Source organism: Salmo trutta, chromosome 2 (assembly GCF_901001165.1).
Source record: "Salmo trutta chromosome 2, fSalTru1.1, whole genome shotgun sequence".
Taxonomy (NCBI): domain Eukaryota; kingdom Metazoa; phylum Chordata; class Actinopteri; order Salmoniformes; family Salmonidae; genus Salmo; species Salmo trutta.
In genome coordinates, this window is record NC_042958.1 from 22,353,856 (window position 1) to 22,373,529 (window position 19,674).

At 42.8% G+C, this 19,674-nt stretch overlaps 1 protein-coding gene across 2 annotated transcripts in view; it reads left to right on the forward strand.

The window, feature by feature from the left end:
• The window catches only part of aglb (amylo-alpha-1, 6-glucosidase, 4-alpha-glucanotransferase b), a 22,871-nt gene extending 4,215 nt beyond the window's left edge, over positions 1-18,656 (forward strand). The window contains exons 5-31 of one of the 2 annotated variants that reach the window (XM_029698476.1): positions 877-1,058; positions 1,212-1,323; positions 1,566-1,692; positions 2,621-2,964; positions 3,504-3,691; positions 5,597-5,720; positions 6,732-6,895; positions 7,815-7,916; positions 8,112-8,267; positions 8,630-8,780; positions 8,983-9,107; positions 9,426-9,538; positions 9,725-9,859; positions 10,079-10,209; positions 10,459-10,595; positions 10,937-11,070; positions 11,272-11,447; positions 11,691-11,793; positions 12,022-12,247; positions 12,543-12,654; positions 12,760-12,895; positions 13,067-13,179; positions 13,377-13,588; positions 13,955-14,052; positions 14,935-15,022; positions 17,702-17,835; positions 17,995-18,656. In XM_029698476.1, coding sequence (XP_029554336.1) covers positions 877-1,058; positions 1,212-1,323; positions 1,566-1,692; positions 2,621-2,964; positions 3,504-3,691; positions 5,597-5,720; positions 6,732-6,895; positions 7,815-7,916; positions 8,112-8,267; positions 8,630-8,780; positions 8,983-9,107; positions 9,426-9,538; positions 9,725-9,859; positions 10,079-10,209; positions 10,459-10,595; positions 10,937-11,070; positions 11,272-11,447; positions 11,691-11,793; positions 12,022-12,247; positions 12,543-12,654; positions 12,760-12,895; positions 13,067-13,179; positions 13,377-13,588; positions 13,955-14,052; positions 14,935-15,022; positions 17,702-17,835; positions 17,995-18,112 — 3,941 coding nt within the window. In that variant the 3' untranslated portion in view covers positions 18,113-18,656. Of the gene's footprint in view, positions 1-876; positions 1,059-1,211; positions 1,324-1,565; positions 1,693-2,620; positions 2,965-3,503; positions 3,692-5,596; positions 5,721-6,151; positions 6,276-6,731; positions 6,896-7,814; positions 7,917-8,111; positions 8,268-8,629; positions 8,781-8,982; positions 9,108-9,425; positions 9,539-9,724; positions 9,860-10,078; positions 10,210-10,458; positions 10,596-10,936; positions 11,071-11,271; positions 11,448-11,690; positions 11,794-12,021; positions 12,248-12,542; positions 12,655-12,759; positions 12,896-13,066; positions 13,180-13,376; positions 13,589-13,954; positions 14,053-14,934; positions 15,023-17,701; positions 17,836-17,994 lie in introns of both variants that reach the window. The other variant, XM_029698467.1, reaches the window with a different exon arrangement.
• The last annotated feature ends 1,018 nt before the right edge of the window (positions 18,657-19,674 follow it).

The following is a 19,674-nucleotide window of genomic DNA, read 5'->3' on the forward strand; positions in this document are numbered from 1 at the left end:
GCACTTAGTCATAAATTGAAACATAATAATGTCACAGAGAGCGGCACACAGTCAAACAACCACATTTATTACAATCCAGTATTAGGCACAAATGTAATCAGAAGCTCAGCTTCACACATTGTGCTGCAGACATGGAGGAGCCCTGGTTCTCTTTCCACCCCTATCATAAGCACCAATAACTAATGAAGGTGTGAACATGGTGTGGCAGTGTGGCAACATTTTAAACCCCCCCCCCCCCCCCTCCCTCAGTTCCCTTTGAAGACACAGAATGCATCCCAAATGGCAACATATTCCTTGCACAACTTTCTGGTCAAAAGTAGTGTACTATATAGGAGATGGGGTGCCATTTGGGACACAGTGTGATGGCGTGATTGGCTGCTTCATTGCAAAGGGGAATACTTGAATCTGACCTTCAATGTGAACAGAGGCTAAATGCTGACCGAGGAAACTGAGACCATGATGCAAGAGCCACAGCTGCCGCTGCAATGTTTGTTCTATATAAAGGGCAAAGGTGTTAGTGTGCACTGCACAACGCCTACCCCTTTAGTGTTTCTAAGTTTATTGATCTCTGGTACTTAAGTACGACCCGCAAATGACCATTCAAGCAATGTTGAATGTGCTTCAAATATGTCTTATTCCATGACATTGGAGAGAATTCCCTACTGGGGTTAGATCCATTCTTCGTGTCATTTTTAACAACTGTTACCTTCTTTCCCTCCTAGCTGTGAGTAAGTGGTTGTGGCTGCACCTACCCACTGGGCGCACACTGGTTGAATCGACCTTGTTTCTGCGTCATTTCAATGAAGTGACGTCTGTTCCCAGTGGGTGTGGCTACAACCTAGTAACAGTTAGTAACAGCCCCTTCTCTCTCCCTAGCTGCTAACAGTAGGTGGTTGTGTCTACACCCTGAGTGTGGCTATAATCTGGTGAACTCTCCTCACCTGAAGCCAGCCTGGGTGCTGGACAGGGCTCTGTGGCACCTCACCTGTGACATTGCAGACGGGAAGTACAGTGACCATGGTGTTCCTGCTCACATCGAGAATGAACACCAACTCCACGTGAGTTGGTTGGGTTACCCTTTTGTTTTGTACTGTATTGAAATAGGAAAATTGTCAATTCAATTAATAAAGAGATATTTTGAGGAACCCTACTTTCAACCCAAATGTCCCTCTTAGGACAAAGTTGGATTGATTGGTTGCCTCCTCTTGTAGATGCTGCGAGGTGTTCTGTTGGATGAGATCTACCCCAGGACCAAGCTGTGGGAGTTCTACCAGGTGAATGTGGAGAAGGCTGTGGAACAGTTCAGGAAGCTGCTTCAGGCAGGTAAGGGCTACCAACCACTCAGGATTTGTATTTCAGTGTCATTACATTGAATTATGTTGAATGGGATGAATGGTGAATTATGTTTTTCATATCTCTTTTGAGCCACCCCAGGAAATCATTTGAAACAAGTTGTTTGTGTTCCAGATATTGTGCTTCCACTGTTGAAGTAGCGATCAGCTCACACTAAACATCTGGTGCACTAATCTTCTTCAGTTTTTTTGTGTTTGATGTGTTCTACCCAGGAGGCAAAGCAGTGAGATTAGAGAATGAGGATAAGAAGCGTCTGAGGATCCTCCCGGACCCCCATTGTCGACGCTTCGGTAACACCGTGGACATGACCTCAGCCTTGGAGACCTTCATACCCAATGGGTGGGTCCACTTTAGGATACACCATTACAGAGAGCACAGAGGGCTAATATTAATAATATGCATGTCAATCTCTCCTGGCTCAAAGTGGAGGACCGATTAACTTCACTACTACTTTGTGAGAGGTATTGACATTTTGGATGCACCAAGCTGTCTGTTTGAACTACTGGCACACAGCTCGGACACCCATGCATACCCCACCAGAGGTCTCTTCACAGTCCCTAAGTCCAGAACAGACTATGGGAGGCTCACAGTACTACATGGAGCCATGACTACATGGAACTCTATTCCACATCAAGTAACTCATGCAAGCAGTAAACTTTGATTTAAAAAAAAAAAAAAAACAGAAATATACCTTGGGGAACAGCGGGAATTGTGAAGCAACACAAACATAGACCCATGCATATGAACACACGATACTATACGCACATGTACACATGGATTTTGTGTAGTAGATATATAGTAGTAGAGTAAAGGCCTGAGTTCACACACTTAATGTTGTGAAATCTGTTATGAATGTATTGTAATGTATAACTGCCTTAATTTTGCTGGACCCCAGGAAGACTAGCTGATGCCTTGGCAGGAACTAATGTGGATCTATAATAAATACAGCAACAGACTCATAGAGTCACTGCTATGCCAATCACCTTTCTTGTAGCGTATGCTACCTTCTATAAGACAATTACTTTGCTTCTTAACCCATCTTTGCGTCCGCTAAGACGCTTTGCAAGGGTGCTTTAAATCCATTTGAGAGGAACAGGAATTCTTTGAAGCAATGATCCCGATTTATCTTAAGATGGGATTTGCTTTGTCACCACTGTTGGGTCTACAAATGCTTCTGTGCCACTCATATAGTTACATTTTGCTACACCCGTCATAACATCTGCTAAATATGTGGATGTGACCAATCAAATTTGATTTTAATTTACAGCAATGAGCCCTCATCCATCCAGGAGTGTTGTAACTGGTTGAGGAACAGACTGGAGGAGCTGAATGTGGAGAGCTATAAGGAGATGCACTACCATGAGGAACAGGCCACCAACTGCATTGTGGGAAATGTAGTGTACGAACGCCTTGCAGACCATGGGCCTAAGTTGGGACCTATCACCAGGAACCATCCAGTGGTGTGTGGATATTTCACCTTCCCGTTTGAGGACAACTTGACCTTTGACCAGGAAATGCAGCTGATGAGCCAGACAGACAAAGCGTGTCACTTCCTGGCCCACAACGGCTGGGTGATGTCAGACGACCCCCTGAGGAACTTTGCAGAGCCAGGTCAGCTGATAGTTCTGTTCTAACTATTTCTACAGACCAGTCGAGTTAAACAGATAGAACATGCTCAGTATTCACATACTTCTCTTTGAAAAGTTTGTAAGGACCTTGGGTATTTACTGACCACTTGTCATGAAAAAATGTAGGGCCCGAGTGGCGCAGCGGTGTAAGGCACTGCATCTCAGTCATAGAGATGTCACTACAAACACCCTGGTTCGAATCCAGGCTGAATCACGATGGGTCGTGGCTGGGAGTCCCATAGGGCGGCGCACAATTGGCCCAGCGTCGTCCGGGTTTGGCTGGTGTAGGCCGTCATTGTAAATAAGAATTTGTTCTTAACTGACTTGCCTACTTAAATAAAGGTGAAATAAATTAAATGTTTTTATGGTACATTAGGATTGTTATATCCAGCCTATGCCAGAAGATAAAAACATACTTTTCCTTAAGAAATGACTATTTTCTAATATAATGTTTAGATATCATTGATTTCAACCTGACTAGTGTGATGGTGTGCAACTCCCCTGTGTCCTCCCTGTCTCTAGGCTCTAACGTGTACCTGAGGAGAGAGCTGATCTGCTGGGGAGACAGTGTGAAGCTGCGTTACGGTGAGAAACCAGAGGACTGTCCCTACCTGTGGGCCCACATGAAGAAGTATACAGAGATCACAGCCCAACACTTTGCGGGCGTGCGGTTGGACAACTGTCACTCCACTCCTCTACATGTGGCCGAGGTACAGTATGCTGATCTGACTGTAGATGCACCATTCATAGCTACATATCCTGGTGAATATTTTCAGTGATACTCTTAGGGTGCGTTTGTAAATTCACTTTGGCTATCTACTCCGATTTCAGAGCACTCTCGACTGAGAGAATAACTGATGAATTTACGAACACGCAACACCCGCTGAATATGACCGGTGTCAGTAAACGTTGGCAATTTTTTTTTTTTACATTGTTTACATCTGTGAGCTTGTGTGGCCTACCACTTCGTGGCTGAGCCGTTGTTGCTCCTAGACTTTCCACTTAACAACAACGGCACTTACAGTTGACCGGGGCAGCTCTAGCAGGGCTGAAATTTGACGAACTGACTCGTTGGAAAGGTGGCATCCTATGACGGTGCCATGTTGGAAGTCATAATAAGTCATAGTACGCTGAGCACGTGATAATTATAAAGCTCCACTCCACATTTAATTCTAAATATCTACTGCTTGCTTAATCAAATTTTTCAACTAGGCTATAAAAATAATGTTGCATTCTATCCGTGCTGGCTACCTGAGACATAAAACAAATAGGTAGGAGGACATTCAGACTACAATCAGGCTGACAATCAGCCTAAATAGGTAATGGAAGCACTTTAACTTTTGTGGTTTTTATTCGACACTTGGGTTTTGCAAAAACCCCAAAAATAGTTACGTTATGTCCAGCTGTTTTTTACTGATGCAAGATAGTTAAGTAGAAATGCACCCTAGCAGGAAATTGTTGCATCTATACTGAACAAAAATAGAAATGCAACATGTAAAGTGTTGGTCCCATGTTTCATGAGCTGTTGCCAGAGAATGGAATGTTCCTTTCTCTAACATAAGCCGCCTCCAACGTCATTTTAGAGAATTTGGCAGTACGTCCAACCGGCCTCACAACCGCAGACAACGTGTAACCACGCCAGCCCAGGACCTCCATATCTGTCTTCTTCACCTGCATGATTGTCTGAGACCAGCCCTTTTACGGAGAAACTCATTCTGATTGGTTCCCAGGCCCATGGCTGCGCCCCTACCCAGTCATGTGAAATCCTTAAATTAGGGCCTAATAAATGTATTTAAATTGACTGATTTCCTTTGATGAACTGTAAATCAGTGAAATTGTTGCATATTGCCTTTTATATTTTTGTTCTGAATATTTTCTATATTTTCTAACTTTCTAATGTATAGGGGAAAAAAACACTGGACAAGTTCATGGAAACATACACTAGCTACTGTTCTTGGGCTCCCGAGTGGGGCTCCCGAGTGGCGCAGTGGTCTAAGGCACTGCATCTCAGTGCAAGAGGCATCACTACAGTCCCTGGTTCGATTCTAGGCTCACAATTGGCCCAGCGTCATCCGGGTTTGGCCGGAGTAGTCCGTCATTGAAAATTTGAATTTGTTCTTAACTGACGTGCCTAGTTAAATAAAGGTAAAAAAAGAAAATGTTATTTTTATTGCTCGGGGCAAAACTTTCTGAAGATATTTTAAAGTTTTCTAGATTCAAAATGGGGTTCCTATAGTCTCAGAATGTGTGACTCTATTTGCCTGTTCCTGCCCTTGTGCATTCAGAAAGTATTTAGATCTTGTTACGTTACAGCCTTATTCTAAAAAAAATTAATTTCATTTCTTTCCTCCCATAAGGACAAAGTGAAAACCAGGTTTTTAGAAATCATTGCAAATTTGTATATATCTTAAAAAAAAAAAATACGGAAATACTTTATTTACATAGGTATTCAGTATGTTAAAATAGCTAGTGTCAAATATGTACGTAGTATTCAACAAAACAATGTAGCCCTTAATTTTATTATGTAGGGAATTATGACACTTCGTCATGCATATAAAGGTTTATGAATGCTGCATGTCACCACTCTAAGTGAAGTTTTACCTTGTGCTCTGTAGGCGATGCTGGCAACAGCCAGGGCGGTCAGACCTAACCTCTATGTGATAGCTGAACTCTTTACGGGCAGCGAGCTGATTGACAATGTGTTTGTAAACCGCCTGGGGATTACCAGTCTGGTCAGAGGTACTGCTACTGCCTTATCGTACTGTGGGAACTGGACTGATGCATTCTGACTGAGCATGATGCTAAATGTGTTCTTTCTTTCCTTCTCTTCTTTCTTTCGATAATCTTATTCCACTCTTCTGCCACGGGTTTACTTTGAATCTGACATTTTCATCATACTTATCCTGGAAAATTAACATTTTGTTGCATGGTAATTGACACTTTGCATGTCCCCCCCCCCCCCTTGTGTGGGTTGTTTTCATATTTTCCCTCTTTCTTGCCTTGCCTATACCCCTTCCCATCTCTTGTCTCATATCTAATCTCTCTTTCTAAATCCCCTTCTTTCCTCTGTTTCGCCTATCTTTTCTCCCCCCACCGCCCACATGTCTTTCTTGCATTGCGTGCCCTGGCTTTGGCCTGTGTTGGGGTGTGGGTGGCTGTGCTGTGTGTAGTACATGCTGGAGAGAGCTCGCGAGCTGAAGCCTGACCTGTATGTGGTGGCTGAGCTGTTCACGGGCAGCGAGGAGCTGGACAATGTCTTTGTCACTAGACTGGCCATTACCTCCCTCATTAGAGGTAAGAGCCTGGGAAATGCACAAATGGCACATAATCTATAGCCTGTCTGCCAGTCTATTTGTGCAGTCTCGCCAACTCCTTGACAATGAGCAATGGAGTTGACGATCACAAACAGAGCTGAGACCAGTCTACACATCTGATAGAAAAATACATGTTTTCTGTTTTGCTTCAACATGTGGCATGGATATGTGTTAGTGAAGTTGGGTATTGGCTTTGTATGAAATACCTTTTATAAAATATTGATACACAGGAAGCTGAATGAATCTGCAATTGATCGTCTCTTGATTAAAAAAGGACCGTTGGTGGTAATATTTGATGTAAACTGAATTGATTCACTATTTAAATCAGCCTAGGTTATTTGTTTTCTTATAAATGACTGCAATGACCATATTGGCTATAACCATTTGCCTGTTCTACAATAACAATATAATCTGTCTCTCTCTCTGTCTTCCTCAGAGGCTATGAGTGCAGGGGACAGTCATGAGGAGGGCAGGCTGGTCTACAGGTTTGGTGGAGAGCCTGTGGGCTCGTTCGTCCAGCCCAGCCTCAGACCTCTGGTGCCCTCTATCGCCCACGCCATGTTCCTGGATGTTACCCATGACAACGAGTGCCCTGTCCAGGTAGTTTGCAGTATGTAGCTGGGGTTACCCATGACAAGTCCCCTATTCAGGTAGTGTACAGTATGTTGTTACCCATGACAATGACTGTCCTAATTAGGCAGTATACAATATGTCACTGGGATTTGTCAGCATCCCTATTTATACCGAATTAAAATATAAACACATGTAAAGGGTTTGTCCCATGTTTCATGAACTGACGTAAAATATATATTTTTAAATCCATAAGCACAAAAAGGTTATTTCTCTCAAATTTTGTGCATAAATTTGTTTACATCTCTGTTAGTGAGAATTTATCCTTTGCCAAGATAATCCATCCACCTGACAGGTGTGGCATATCAAGAAGCTGAATAAACATGATCATTACACAGGTGTACCTTGTGCTGGGGACAAAAGGCCACTCTAAATTGTGCAGTTGTGTTACACAACACAATGCCACAGATGTCTCAAGTTTTGAGGAAGCATGCAATTGGCATGCTGACTGCAGGAATGTCCACCAGAGATGTTGCCAGATAATTGAATGTTGAGTAAAGTCTTTGCAGATGAGCAGGGACCCTGGGCATTTTCCTTTGGTGTTTTTCAGAGTCAGTAGAAAGGCCTCTTTAGTGTCCTAAGTTTTCATAACTGTGACCTTAATTGCCTACCGTCTGTAAGCTGTTAGTGTCTTAACGACCGTTCCACAGGTGCATGTTCATTAATTGTTTATGGCTCATTGAACATGCATGGGAAACAGTGTTTAAACCCTTTACAATGAAGATCTGTGAAGTTATTTGGATTTTTACTAATTATCTTTGAAAGACAGGGTCCTGAAAATGGGACGTTTCTTTTTTTGTTGAGTTTATGTAGTAGTGTTATTGTTGATCGATGTTGTGACTGTTTGTTGATGGTGTTATTTATTTATTATTCCTCTTCTGTGTTGTAGATTCGCTCTGCGTACGACTCCCTCCCGAGCTCTGCTATCGTCTCCATGGCCAGTTGTGCCACAGGCAGTACTAGAGGATATGACGAGCTGGTCCCTCACCAGGTACGAAAAAGGGCCATGATTACCAAAAGTGTGTGTTTGTGAGCGTGTTGTGAAGTCAGTTCACTTCAAAGACAAAACTGTAAGCTAAAGTCTCTTCTATATTTATCTAGTCTATATTGAAACTGCTGACAATGTATGAAACGGACAGTGTTTAGTTCTACGTTTGATTCCAACTTCCTGTGTGTTCTTGTGCAGATCTCTGTTGTGAAGGAGGAGCGCTTCTATCCGAAGTGGAATTCGGAGGCCAAGCCCTCCTCTGCAGGAGAGGTGAACTCCCAGAGTGGTATCATCGCTGGGAAACTGGCCCTCAACAAGCTGCACCAAGAACTGGCCTCTAAGGGCTTCTCGCAGGTTAGAGGGACTTCTAACATCCACTCTGAGACATGCACTGGGCACATAGCCATGGGTACGGATGGGCAGCCAGCAAATGTCTTTCAACTATTTTCCCAGATCCAGATTTAGCCTAAACCTGGACTATAAAGCATGCTCAATACAGAATCTCTATGGAAAGTGCTTTCTAGTCCAGGACCAGGCTTATTGAAAATGGTCATCTAGAAACTGGACATGGGGAACTAAACTGAATTCCTCAGCAAGGGACTTAACCTGAGAGAAGCAGAAACACTTTTGAGGGAATATTAAATTGTAGAGTTGCAGAGTAAGTGCTTCTACTGAAGAACACAACAAAGAAGTGTGTGTGTGTGTGTTTTCTGCAGGTCTATGTGGACCAGGTGGATGAGGACATAGTGGCAGTAACCAGACATTGCCCCAGCACACACCAGTCTGTGGTAGCTGTGTGTCACACTGCCTTCAGGAACCCCAAGACCTATCAATATAGACAGGAGGTTCCCCCCATGTGCATCCCAGGTACAGTACCCCAGTTTTCCTTAATCCTACTCCTGGAGAGCCACAGCCAAAAGAACAAAAGCCAGAACTACTGTGGCTCTCCAGGAGCCAGATTGAGTATCACTGCAGTAGGCTATCTATCACTAATCATCCTGATATCACTTCCTTTAGTAGTTTCCATGAAAACCCAGATCAGGTCAGTGTTGACGGTGTTCTCCTGCAGGTAAAATAGAGGAGGTGGTCCTGGAGGCCAGGACCGTGGAGAGGATCGCTGGGTCGTACCAGAAAGACCGGAAGAGCATCAACGGTCTGCCTGACCACACATTAGAGATCAGAGAACACATCCAGGTAACACGAGAACAGCACCATGGAATTACAACTTTACACCCTGGTTTAGAATACTAGTTGCAAGCTTATCTCTCTAGTCTATCATTCCCTTCTATTGAAAGAAGTGGGCCAGGATTTGCTCAGGTCGCAGAGTTAGCAATGTTTGTTTTGTTGTTGAATGGTTATGGTAGTCTCATAGACACTTGGTAAATTACAGAGTGTAGTGTAGCACAAAACAGGTTTTGTTCTCGGGTCACTTCAGTCTAAACACCTGTATATTCGTTCTATTTAATTTGTAAGACACTGTTACTACATCTTTCTACTCCAACTGTCTTGCAGCTACATGACAGCAAGATTGTGAAACAGGATGATGTCATGTGTAAGGGCCGCAGTGAATTTGTCCAGGAGATTGAATTCGAACACCTCAGCCCTGGTAGTGTGATAGTGTTCAGGTAAGAATACACTGTCCTATTGAGGTCATTTCAGGTGCTGTATATATCAAGTGTCTAGGAGTAGGAGTCTCCCGTGTGTCCATACCATATGCATTTATGATTGGAAAAACCAAAACTGATCCTAAATCAGCACTCCTACTATGAGTCATGCCTTACGAGTTTGTAACCTGTGTTCTTTGTCCCCAGGGTGAGTCTGGACCCCAAGTCCCAGGAGCTGGTGGGGGTTCTGAGGAGACACCTGGTCCAGTTCAGTGACCATTACAAGACGGGCAGTATGCCTGACAACAACGTGCCAGCCATACTCACTACTACACTGGCAGCGTATGTATACTCTAGATGATTCTTTCACTTGGTAAATTGATGGTTACTTTTGTAAGGAATCTCAGCCCATATCTCTGCTAATATCTGACCCATGCGTTGCAACATAAGACATGTTAACTAATTAAGCAACTGCTGTAAGACTTTTTCGTAGGCTGTCTTCCACTAGTAAATGTTAATCCAGCCTACTGTCAATCGTCCTACCTGTCTGCTTCCTCCCAGTATTATGTCCAAGGTGACCCTGGCAGACATGAACGTGTTGCTATTCCGTTGTGACGCTGAAGAGCAGGAGGACGGTGGAGGCTGCTACAACATCCCTTCCTGGATGAGTCTCAAGTACGGAGGCCTGCAAGGTACAAAACAAGGAAGTGGGGGGGGGGGGGGGGGGGGTCGGGCTTCAAGAAAATCATGACTCCTATTGTATATTGCAGTGTTGTTAACCGTTTTGTGCCGGGAACCGTAAAACTATAATCTTCCATTTACCAGTCGGGACCGCCAAGCTACCCTTCCTCCTTTTAGGGACTAATTACATTGAAATTGATATGTAGACATGTATGATGAGTTTGTTTGTCAGATGTAGTAACCTCTTTTGACATTCACAGGTCTGATGTCGGTGATGGGGGACATTCGTCCCAAAAACGACCTGGGACACCCCTTCTGTGACAACCTGAGACAGGGGGATTGGATGATCGACTACGTCAGCAACCGGCTGGTCATCAAGGGAGGAGCACTGGGCGAGGTAAGACATGACAAACCTCACCATGGTGGCATCCCAAATGGCACTCTGTTCCCTATGTAGTGCACCTCTCAAAAGTAGTGCACTACCGTATATTGGGAGTAGGGTGCTATTTGGCACGCAGATCTGGTCAAGATAATGTCTATTCCTTTGGGTCCACTCAAATGTTTTTGAGAGCCATGGTGATTCTTCAATTGGAACTTTACAGATCCTTACCAAGCCTTACCACTCATACATTCAGTATCATTGTTCTATTGCATTGATTATGTCTATTTAGCCTGCTAACTGGCCATAGACACACAGTTTTGCCGTTTTAATTGATATGCTTCATGTTGTCCCTTCAGGTAGGCAAGTGGTTCCAGGCGATGTTTACCTATCTGAAGTGCATCCCTCGCTACCTAGTGCCATGCTACTTCGACTCCATCATTGTTGGGGCTTATACCACTGCCTTGGATATTGTTTTCAATAAAATGTCAAAGTAGGTTGAGTAACAACCAGCTATTCCTATTCATAAATGAAATAGAAACATCTGAATTTGTAGTACTTTAAAAAAAAAATTTTTAACAAAAATAATTATGTCCCAAATGAAATGTGAAACTTGAAATCGTTCCTCAAGCTTCCAAATTCATGGCCTTGGGCAGTCTTTCAGCTTGTCATCTCTGTGTGTTTGTTCTCTAAGCTTCATCCAGACTGGTTCCACCCTGGTGAAGCAGTTAGCTCTGGGATCAGTACAGATGTGTGGAGTGGGCCTGCACCCCGCCCTTCCCCCCCTGGCACCCACGCTGCGTGACGTGCCCTACCGTCTCAATGGCGTTACCAACGAGAAAGAGCAGTGCTGTGTGTCACTGGCTGCAGGTGAGGCATTCATTAAATTCAATACAACTTTGGCTGTTCCCCAGTAGGGATTGCCCAGAATAATCAGTCTATACTCTTACAGACATACAGATACATCCACACACTTTAGCTTTCTTTCTTTCTTTCTTTCTTTCTTTCTTTCTTTCTTTTCTTTCTTTTCTTTCTGTCTCTCTGTTTCTGGTTGGCTAATGTATATGTCTCTGTTACTGGTTGGCTAATGGATATGTCTGTCTGATGTCACAGGTCTTCCTCATTTTGCGGCTGGGATGGTCCGTTGCTGGGGCCGGGACACATTCATGGCACTGCGAGGTCTGATGCTGGTGACAGGAAGACACCTGGAGGCCAGGTACTTGTCACATTCTCCAGTAGAATATCGGTGTCCTATCTGATGAATGGGTATATATTTCAAATAAAGTATGACCAAAAAAAGTAACAAACTCCAGTACACCTGTGGTCTTGGATGCTGCCAAACAATTTAATGGATTTCACACCAGTGTTTTGGTTGACCTTCATCAGAGTTATAAAGATGAATCCTTGAATTAATCTGTCTGGTATCTGTCACTGTTTTCCATAGAAACATAATACTGGCGTTCGCTGGCACCCTGCGGTATGGCCTGATCCCCAACCTGCTGGGACAGGGGACTGGCGCCCGCTATAACTGCCGTGACGCAGTATGGTGGTGGCTGCAGTGCATCCAGGACTACTGCAACATGGTGCCTGACGGAGTAAACATCCTCATGTGCCCTGTGTCAAGGATGTACCCCACCGATATGTCCCAGCCACAGCCCGCTGGAACCTGGGTGGGTACACACAAACTCACACACACAATCCACAGCCCGCCAGCGCATGAGTAAGGGCCATGGTGGTCTTGCTTCGTCAGACTTTGAGTCTGGCTCATGAGACTAGGGCATGTCTGGGGTCAAACAGCTTGGTTATAGCAGCCTATTGAGATGTCATACTCTGTGTAGATCTGACGATGCAGTCCAAAAATGTTGCTTATTGTTAGAAGTTCAAACAAGCACTTTTAGACAGGACTGTTAGTCATTCCTTATTGTCTGCCCATATTAAATTGTATCTGTGATGTTAACTCTGCAGATCCAGCCCCTGTATGATGTCATTCATGAGGCGATGACGCGTCACATTCAGGGGACGGAGTTCAGGGAGAGGAACGCTGGACCACAGATAGATCGCAACATGACCGATGAAGGCAAGACACACGCACACACACATTACACACACATGCAAATCTAGAGGCATGGTTGATCAGCTATTTACGTGTTTTATCATATACATTTTTGTCTTTCCCTATCAGGGTTTAATGTTGAGGCCAAGGTGAATGAAGACACTGGATTTGTCTATGGAGGAAATCGTTTCAACTGTGGGACATGGATGGACAAGATGGGAGAGAGTGACAAGGCTCATAACAAAGGAATCCCAGCTACACCAAGGTACTGTTTTCCTCTCCTTTGGTAAAGAGTTGCCTTATCTTCACTCAGTCTAGGACAAGCCTACATATCCATAATAATCTATTGTAGTATGTGCAGTGCTTGTTCTTTTTTCCCCCCTTGAGTTAAGTGTTTTCACAAGGGTGTGCATGTTTGTGCCTGCGTGTCTTCCAGGGATGGCTCTGCAGTGGAGATAGTGGGTCTCTGTAAGTCCACAGTGCGCTGGTTAGTGGACCTTCATACGCACGGCTTCTTCCCTTACGCAACCCTCACCATCCTTAGTGATGGTACGTTCTGGAATAAACCCAAATCTTCATGTTTTTCCCAGCTTTCTCAAATGTTCAAAAATTAGTAGTACTACTACTACTACTTAGTCATTTCAGATGTTGAAATCTGTATTTTAAACAATAGCCTCACAAGAATTGTAAAATTGCTGTATTTTTTTTTCTCCATAGTGAAGCTAGACATATTTGTTCTCTTCTAGGTCGTAACATCTCTGTGCCTTATGAAGAGTGGAACAGAAAGATCCAGGAGAACTTTGAGAAGATGTTTTACGTGTCTCACAACCTTCAGGACCCCAATGAGAAACACCCAGACCTGGTGCACAAGAGAGGCATCTACAAGGACAGTTATGGGGCCTCCAGTCCCTGGTGTGACTACCAGCTCAGGCCGAACTTTGCTATCGCCATGGTGGTGGTAAGCACTGTTCCTTTTTACTGCCTCATTAGCCTTGTAACTAATGTCCTAGCGTCCTGTCCAAGTAATGGACAACATCAAACTGCCTCATGCTAAAGAAACAGGAAGATAGGCCCCTACTATATGGGCCGTTCTGGCACCGATGAGGCTTACCTACTTCGCTGTTGTAAAGACTAGGCCAGTCAGTGCTCTGGTTAACCCTAACCTACTCAATGTGGGTGTACTGAGGTTACCAATGTATTTCTGCTGAACATTATTTGAGTCTTGCAAACCAATTTACAAAGATATATTACTTTTACAAGTTGTCGTCTTAGTTCAAGTATCTCAGCTCTGTGTGTACCTTCTCTCTCTCTCTGTGTTCTCCAGGCTCCAGAGCTGTTCACAGTGGAAAGGGCCTGGGAGGCACTAGAGATGGCAGAGAAGAAGCTGCTCGGCCCCCTGGGAATGAAGACGTTAGATCCAGAGTGAGTGGGATGCTTCATCCATACCCTCATTTACAGTAACACATTCACTCTGTTGCTTTGTTTAGACAGATCGGAACTGCAGAGAGGGTAGAGGACAGATGAAGAGGATCAACAGTTAAGAAATTGGTGGCGTATCAGGGATTCAGTCCGAAGTAGTCCGGAGACCTAATAGACTAGACCAATGGTGTATACAAACCCTGGATTTCTGATGCTATGTATTGGCCAATGAGAGGCTTTGAAGCCACTGGCCACCGCATTGGTACTCCTCACAAGGAGCAGTCCTCCGTAGGAAAGAATGGAATTCTATAGTATTCCAATTAATTATTTCATGGACAAAATTACATGTATCTATTGTAGTGGGGACATGCAGTAACAGTAGTACTCTCACAAAATACACCTTTAAGGTGAATGCACCAATTTGTAAGTCGCTCTGGATAAGAGCGTCTGCTAAATGACTTAAATGTAAATGTTAAGGTAAAAGTTTTATAATTTTTATGTTCAGTTCACATAATATAATTTAAAAGTATTTATTAGGGTGTCTGTAATATATTTAGCAAAAATGAATGTACACATTAGTAAATGCATTTTTATAGCTTCTCAAATCTTTTTTACAATGGTGGAAGATTAGAAAAATGGGTGTGCAGGGCTTCAAAACAGCGCCCACTGTCCGTCATGTAGGGTTTACACACAGACTAGACCAGGTTTTCCCAAACTCTGTGTAGTGTTAGGGCAAAAACCAAAACGTGCACCCCTTATGGTCCCGAGGACTGAGTTTGGGAAAAGCTGGACTAGACCCAGTTCTGGGACCACAGTCATTCTTTATCTCATTCTTGTCCTCCTTGTCCCACAGTTAACATTTTCTCTTTCTTTCCCCTCATAAAGTGACATGAAGTACTGTGGTGTCTACGATAATGCTCTGGATAGTGAGAATTTCAATGTTGCTAAGGGCTTCAACTACCATCAAGGACCTGTAAGTACATTTATTGCGGCCCACGTAAACATTAGTCAGTAGATTGGAACTTAATGCTGATTGTATGGTACCTATATGGTAACCATTATGGCAGCATTTCCCAAACTAGGGTTCGTGTTCCCATGTGGGGTCGCCTGATTTGAAAATGAGGTTGCCAGAGAAACTTGGTTCATAGAACCACGGTTACGTGAGTAACCTCTAACATCTGCTAAATGCTGTTGTGACAAACAGAATGGTTTCTGTTTTCTTCCTACAAATTTAGCTCTAACTTTTGAACGGTTGGAGCTATATGCTGTTATGACCACATTCCTGAAAGCTTAGACTCTCATGAATATGGACGTTCTGTATTCCTCCACGATCCTCAGAAGCCACGCAGGACTCGTTAGTAGAGTGGACAGGACCAGGCACCAAATCAAACTGGGTAAAAAAGAACATTGAAAGCAAAGATGACAGGGATTGACATTAAGGTCTGAAAGGCACTTGCCCATCGTGCAAGACAAGATTATTTTGGGATTTCCCGAAAATTATGATCACTTGCCCAAAAATGAAAATTAGACATGGGCGCCATGACCAGTGGAAGCAAAAATAGCCCCATAGCATCAAATACCCACCATATTTTACAGTATATATTCTGCATATGCTTCTGTTTTTCAACACCAAATCTACCACTGCGTGGCCAAAGAGCTCTATTTTCATGTCATCTGACCATAGCACTGGTTCCAATCCAAGTACCAATGCCGTTTATCAAACTCCAGGCGGCGCTATGGTCAGATGACATGAAGAAAAAAGCTCTTTGGCTACACGCACACCAGTTGTGTGTTTGGCGTCTCAAAAAGGAAGCATATACAGAAAAGTACCTCAAACCTACAGTAAAATATGGTGGTGCATCATTGATGTTATGGGGCTATTTTGCTTCCACTGGTCCTGTGACCCTTGTTAAAGTCAACAGCATCATGAATTTTACCAGGAGATTTGAGCCAAAAAAAACTGGTTTCCTCTGCCAGGAGGCTGGCACTTGGCCACAAGTGGATCTTCCAGCAAGACCATAACCTCAAGCACACATCAAAATCCACAAAGAAATTGTTAATTGACCACAAATAAACATTTTGCAATGGCCAGCTCAGTCTCTGGACTTGAACCCCATTGAAGATGGCGGTCTATAAGAGCAGACGAAGGATATCAAGGATATGGAAAGATTTTGTATGGAGAAATGGTCTAAGATCCCTCCCAATGTGTTCTCCTGCTCCAAAAACGTTTTCTGAAAAGGCTCAGTTTTGTTATCCTCGCAAGGGGAGGGTGCTGGAGTATTAAACTATATTTTTTTAGATTTTGTTTTATTACTTGTTAAAGAAAATCTCTTTCTCAGAGCAATTGTATTAGTATGATATATAATATAAGGGGGAACCAGGAAGATCAGTACTGGAATTATTTGTATTTTGGTTGTTGTCAATAAAATAATTCTCACTGCAGGCTAACTGCCATGAATTCCATAAATGATCTGTCGACGGGGAGGAACCAGAAAGATCAGTTTTAGGCTACTAGAATGATTTATTTATACAAAAAACTCAATCACCTGCCGATTGGTGCAACCTCAGAGCAGGCTTAATTTATGTGACTGCTCAGTTCACTTGCTTCGGACAAGGTCAACCCTTAATGTCAATACCTGGATGTTCTTTTCTACACAGAAAGCCATCAGGTCGAAAAAAGTGATGTTTTCAACTAAAATTATGGAAGCGGGGTACAGAAGAAATCTTTCCCTATTGAAAGCAGTTCAGCCAAGCCTGAATTCAAGCGATAATGACACAAAATAAAAAAGAATGTTTGTATTGTAACTGGATTATAGCTCCTGTCTAAATATTGTGAATTATATATATTCATGTCATAGTCACCAGTAAACTCTATGAAACTCAAAAGTTACTTCAACCAGTGAATGCTAATGATGGCTAGCTATTCTACCAGTCTGTCTGAGTGTTAGCATGCTAATAGCACACCGTGTATATTTTTAAGGGGTATGCAGTAGGTGGATAATATCACCAGAGTATGTTGTATCAGACATTTCAAATAAAATGTCAAACTAATGAGAAAACAGTCATGGTATTTAATTTTAAGAGAATTAACAAGATTTAGCAAGGCAACGTTGGGGCTAATTTGAATGGGCTCCAACAGCAGATATAGGGGATTTTTATATCCATCCCAGTATAACCCACGTGACTGTGAGGGCTCCTAATCAACTATTGCCTGGTGATCTTTTGAATTTCCCAATACGTTTCTGATGCATTTTAGCCACTTCAAGCCGTACTTCCTTCAGATTAAGATTCTTTCAACGTAATCTGACTGATTTGTAATAGACTGTCAAGGCCCCAAATATAAAAGTTACATGATTGATGCTGATTGCATCATTGTTTTTGCATGGTGGGGTCACACTTTATTTATTTTTATATATCACTTTTTTTTCATTTCACCTTTTTATTTAACTAGGCAAGTCCGTTAAGAACAAATTCCTATTTACAATGACGGCCTACACCGGCCAAACCCGGACAACGCTGGGCCGATTGTGCACCGCCCTTTGGGACTCCCAATCCCGGCCGGTTGTGATACAGCCTGGATGGGGCCACGGGCCGATAAAGTTTTTGAGCCCCTGCACTATGGTAACCATAAATGTGTGTTTCCCTCTCTTAGGAGTGGCTCTGGCCAGTCGGCTATTTCCTACGAGCCAAACTGTACTTTGCCAAGAAGATGGGGCCAGAGATATACGACAAGACTGTGTACCTGGTGAAGAATGTTCTCTCCAGGCATAACATCCACTTCGAGAGGTAAGACACAAGCACAAAGACTTCTAGGTGACTTCAAATACTATAATGTTCTTAATTGTTTTAACAACAATTCAGGTGAAAGGTACTTTTTTTTTCACTCAATTGATATGATTGATTATAAGTGTCACATAATCAATATTGTCTTTTATCACCCACCAGATCGTCTTGGAAGGGTCTACCTGAGCTGACTAATGAGAATGGCCAGTACTGTCCCTTCAGCTGTGAGACTCAGGCCTGGTCTATTGCCACCATACTGGAGGTTCTGCATGATCTGTAGATGGAGAACATCTTATTTTCTTTTGCAGTTTTCACATATGTCCTTTATGCAGTATTTTCGTGAAGCCCTTTTAACCATTATCCCATACCATAGCTACAACCATGTGGCTATCTCTACAAAACTGCCTTAAACAACATAAACCTCTTTGTTACATGTTGATATAAATGTCAATGTATGTTTTCATAAATGTGGCTTGCATATTCATTGTAGTCAATACATATTTAATTGCTTTAAAATTGGTTAGACTATTCAGTACATTCAGAAGTACTTTTTTCTTAATTCTGCATTCTCATCGCTGCAGGGGTGAATTGTCCCTTCTTCCAGTTCTAAATGCTGTCTCATACTATATATATATATATATATATTTATATTATTTTATTTTGTCCTTGCGACTGAGATGTTAAACTGTGAATCAGATCCACCACAAGAATATGCTTCACATGATACACCACCATAATTAAAAAAAATACCAATTCACATTTTTGTTCCAGTCCAAACTTGTGTGGATCACACCAGTAGAAATAAATCATATGAAGTAATCCTCTCTTGCTGTTTTGTGCATTGTCATGATTCACCCCCTCTTTTCTGCAAAGTCATGGTTCACTTATCCCCTATTACTGGAAGACCTCACCCCCTACGGATTCTTACTGTACATACTGGAAGTGGCATTGCCCAACGTACTGACATTTTTCCCAAACAAAGGAGACTCAACCAACAGCACAGTTTCAGTGCCACTCACATCCTGTCTTTCTCAATGATCCTGTCAATATTAATCATTACAAAAAGGAAAACACTCTTGTATAATTCCAGTCATCCTCCTTGGTACCTTTGTCATAGATTGGTGGTAAATTGTATTCAGGCATTTCAGTGAAATTATAATGTTCTACCTATTGTTGGGAATAGCAAGGGACCCACTTGGCACAGATGTCAGTTTTGACTTACATTTGGTTGAGTTGTCAACTTACATGTATTCAATGTGAAATCAAACATATCAATCACCCTGTCATTGGATTTTGGTTATTTATTTAAGAAATTACGTGAAACAATGTTTATTCAAACAGTTTTTGCCATACAAAGTTCCATATTCTGTAGACACAGTTTGTCTTCTTAAGCCTCGGCTCCGGGCTTTGCTCACGTTGTCTTTATTGTCACTAATGGGAAGGGTGGGTGTTTCAGCACAGTGCATTCGGAAAGTATTCAGACCCCTTTTTTCCACATTTTGTTACAGCCTTATTCTAAAATTGATTAAATTGTTTATTTTCCTCATCAATCTACACACAATATCCCATAACTACAAAGCAAAAACTCAAATCACATTTACATAAGTATTCAGACCCGTTACTCAGTACTTTGTTGAAGCACCTTTGGCAGCGATTACAGCCTAGAGTCTTCTTGGGTAGGACGCTACAAGCTTGGCACACCTGTTTTGGGGGAGTTTCTCCCATTCCTCTCTGTAGGTCCTCTCAAGCTCTGTCAGGTTGGATGGGGAGCGTCGCTGCACAGCTATTTTCAGGTCTCTCCAGAGATGTTCGATCGGTTTCAAGTCTGGGCTTTGGCTGGGC